A 4,196-nucleotide genomic window follows, 5' to 3' on the forward strand; every position below is an offset into this window, starting at 1 on the left:
ACGGGTCAGCCATCCTGCCCCTGATGGTGGTGGTTAGGTGGGGGCGGGGGATATCAGAAATGGAAGCCAGTGACATCTGGAATAGATCGACGGTTCTTGGGGGGGGTTGCCTCTTCTATGATCCTGTCACGGAATCCGGGGTAAGTAGTAGGTGGGCTGGGGGGGGTAAACATTACAGACGGAGATGGAACCTGGAATCTCCCCCCTCACCAGTGGGTTTTTGTGGGGGGGGAGGGTGGGAATGGTCGCCCCTTCTCTGGGGTCCTAGAGCTTTAATTCACTGGTGATTTTGGTCACAATATTCCGAAAGGATAAGAAAGTTCCCGACGTCCTCTTGAAGCGCACGCCGTTTACGGAGAGACTCGGCAGCCGACACACCTCGATCTCCCACTGGACAAAGTGTTCACTGGCCTCCCTGCCGTGCGAACACGCTAAGAGGAAAGGTTCGTGTTGCTGGTACACACAGCCATTCTTAGCCAGGACCTTACAGATCAGGTTAATCATCTCCCGCGGGTCCTGCGAACTGGTGATTTTTATATTCCAGGTAAGTCTGATCGACCTGGGCTTGGTTTCTTTCTGATTCCAAGATACATTGCAACTGAGCGAGAGGGAAGGACAAAAACGAAAACACAGGCGCCGATCAGTTCGCTCCTTTGGTCACCACGCCCTCCGGCCAGTCAGCGCCTGGGTCACGATGCCCGCGACTGCATCCCTCTGCTGTGAGAGGGGGCCCGGCTTTTACGCACCCCCCCCCCCATCCCCTCCCCTCCGAGTGTACGGGCACCTCTGCCCGGATACAGCCAACAGCTCGCTCCGAGAGACGAGGGGCAGCGGTCTGACCCACTGTCTCCACCCACTCACCCATTCGCCCCAAGTCTTCCCGACCTGGGAACCGGCCACAGGTGATGCTGCGTGTCACACTGCCTTCAGCAGCATTGTACGCTCATCTGGGCCACAGCTCAGCTTACACAGAGAGGCCCGTCTGACTCTTCTGAACTGAAGGTAAGGCTCCCTCAACCCTTTTGAATAAAGGGTAAGGCTCCCTCAACAGAGTGAACCTCCCTCTATACTGTCCTCATCAAACACTCGCAGGACAGGGACAGCATGGGGTTAGAAACGGAGTAAAGCTCCCTCTACACTGTCCCCATCAAACACTCCAGGACAGGGACAGCACGGGGTTAGATACAGAGTAAAGCTCCCTCTACACTGTCCCCATCAAACACTCCCAGGACAGGAACAGCATGGGGTTAGATATAGAGTAAAGCTTCCTCTACACTGTCCCCCCATCAAACACTCCCAGGACAGGGACAGCACAGGGTTAGATACAGAGTAAAGCTCCCTTTACACTGTCCCACCAAGCAGCACTCGGTGAGAGATGTGAAGTGACCATTGCTTCTCCCTCTGGCCTTGCTGTAACCCTCTCCGTCCTCCACCCCGCTCCGCGGTGGTCACCGTTGACACATGCCCCGAGTACACGCCCATGGTTAACGTGACCGCCCGCTCCTCACCTTGTGACCTCAGATCTCCAGTTTCTCTCAGGTTCGTCTGCGACCCTCAACGAGAAAAAGAGACAATCGGAAATTAGTAACCACGGTAACCAGCAGGGCGGGGGGGATGGTGGGTGAGGGGGGTGGGGGGGAGATGGGGAGAAAAGGGTGTCGTTGGGGGGATGGGGGAGAAATGGCTGGTCGTTGGGATGGATGGACCAACTACATGCGAGGGGCCTCACTGAGCGTCTGCAGCACCGAAACTGGCCGTTCAGCCCGACCTATCCATGCTGGGACTGATGCTCCTCCCACACCCCATCTTTGCACACAGTGTCAGGTGTCCCTCCCATTCCTCCCCACCCTCGCCTGTCAACCCTATCTCCCTCATCATTGTGCCATTCATTTCAGCCAACCCCCGCCAGGCAGAAATGGTGGCCAAACTGGTCGCCAACGGGAGCCGAGGAGTCAGAAGGCCGTGGGCTCAATCCAGAGAATAAGCCCTCATCAGGACAGCATTGCAAGAGTGCCCAATCTCAAAAGGGAACAATAATTTATATCGTGTGAGAAGTGGGTGCTGATTGGGAGAAGAGTCCGTTTGTAACCAGACTCCACCTGCCAACCAATCTGCACCCAGTGTTCGCACATTATAAATTGTTGCTCCCTTTCAGCTTTGGCACTCTTGCAATACTGTCCTGATATGGGATGCTCAGACAGCGCCCACCTTGACTTCACAGCCATCCAGGCCAACGTGGCACCAAGGCAGCCCTGCCCTGTTGTAGGTGGCATCTTTCAGAGGAGCCCTTCAATGATGGCAGCCCCGCCCCATGCCCTCTCGAACAGATACAAAAGATGCTGCTGCCGAGACTCCAAACAGCAATGGAGGAGATCTTCCAGCAGGAGCTGCTCATTATTTTGGGTATGAGCAACAGAATGCGTTTTGCGGGATCTTTCTGTGCACCAAGTGGATGCCCCTCCCCCTTTCCCGATATTACAACTTTACTGGTTCCTTCAGCATCGCTGTGAGGTCAAAGTGTAGACTGTTGGAGCTTACTATATTGGCTGCATCAGGACAGCATTGCAAGAATGCCAAAGCTAAAAGGGAGCACCAATTTATACCGTGAGAGGGCTGGGTGCTGATTGGTAAAAGAGCCCACTTGTAACCAATCAGCATCCACTTCTCGTGTGGTATAAACTGATGTTCCCTTTAAGCTTTGGCATTCTTGCAATGCTGCCCTGACGTGGGCAATACAGGAAGTCTACACCTTGACCAAGTGAAATGAGGTCCAGTGAAATTGTAATATCGGGGGGTGCACTAACTGAAATTTCCCAGTGTTTGTGTACTATAAATTGTTGCTCCCTTTCAAATTTGATATTCTTGCATGTGTCCTGATGGAATGCATGACAAAAAATCCTCGACAGGTTGGGCGGATGGGAGTGGGGTGCTTAGGGGTTCAATGGACAGTCTCTAGGCTGTTGCCTATCCCCCGACCCATGATTGGGATGCCACCCTGCCACCACTGCCTGAGCACGCCAGCCTGAATGGGGTGACGCGTGAGGCCCGCTTCGCTCTCCACAGATGCTGCCCGGCCTGTGGACTGCTTCCAGAACCTTCCATTCGGAATTCAGATTTGGAGCCTCTGTGGTTTTGCTCAGTCTTGAGCTTCCTGTATTGCCTGCATCAGGACCGCATTGCAAGAGTGCCAAAGCTCAAAGGGAACATCAATGTATACCGCGAGAGAAGTAGGTGCTGTTTGCTTGGCAGGTGGACTCTGGTTACAAGTGGACTCTTTGACCAATCAGCACCGGCTTCTCACGTGGTACACATTGATGGAAACAACCAATCTCACAACTAACACCCAATGGTCAGGTCACTATCTGATGACGGTCTGTGGGAGCTTACTATACATGGACTGGTCAATCCTGGTCCCTACCCTCCAGCATTGACCACACTTCAAAAGGAGTAATTCACTGGCCTTTAGGGAGGTGTTGAAAGGTGCTACACAAATGCAAAACCTCTGCAGATCACAGGCTTGGATTACTGCAGCGAGTAACTCACCCCCTGACGCCCCAAAGCCTGTCCCACCACCTACAAGGCACAAGTCAGGAGTGTGATGGAATACTCCCCACGTGCCCCTGGATGGGGGCAGCTCCAATAACACTCAAGGAGCTCGTCACCATCCAGGACAAAGCAGGCCCCGCTTGATTGGCACCACATCCACTCCATCCCCCGCCGACGCTCAGTAGCAGCAGTGTGTACCATCTACAAGACGCACTGCAGAAATTCACCAAAGATTCTCAGACAGCGCCTTCCAAACCCACGACCACTTCCATCTAGAAGGACAAGGGGCAGCAGATACATGGGAACACCACCCCCTGCAAGTTCCCCTCCACTCACCATCCTGACTTGAAAATATATCGCCGTTCCTTCAGTGTGGCTGGGTCAAAGTCCCGGAATTCCCTCCGAGGGACATTGTGGGTCAACCCACAGCACATGGACTGCAGCGGTTCAAGAAGGCAGCTCACCCCCACCTTCTCAAGGGGGCAATTAGGGACGGGGTGATAAATGCCATGTCCAGCCAGCGACGCCCACATCGCCCCAGTGAACGTCAGTGCCAATTGGGTTGACTCCACAGCGTGAAACACGAGAGATTAGTTTGCTCAGGAGCAGAGGGAGCTGGTCAGACTCTGGGCCGGGAGCCTGTCAGCAGC

General features: G+C 54.2%; 1 protein-coding gene across 1 annotated transcript in view; it reads left to right on the forward strand.

Annotated features, from left to right (window-relative positions):
* The first annotated feature begins 2,311 nt into the window (after positions 1-2,311).
* The window catches only part of LOC122542691 (MAP/microtubule affinity-regulating kinase 4-like), a 45,302-nt gene continuing 43,417 nt past the window's right edge, over positions 2,312-4,196 (forward strand). The window contains exon 1 of the mRNA XM_043680670.1: positions 2,312-2,506. Within this exon, the coding sequence (XP_043536605.1) occupies positions 2,312-2,506 (195 nt within the window). The remainder of the gene's footprint in view (positions 2,507-4,196) is intronic.

This window comes from Chiloscyllium plagiosum, chromosome 41, assembly GCF_004010195.1.
Source record: "Chiloscyllium plagiosum isolate BGI_BamShark_2017 chromosome 41, ASM401019v2, whole genome shotgun sequence".
NCBI classification, from domain to species: domain Eukaryota; kingdom Metazoa; phylum Chordata; class Chondrichthyes; order Orectolobiformes; family Hemiscylliidae; genus Chiloscyllium; species Chiloscyllium plagiosum.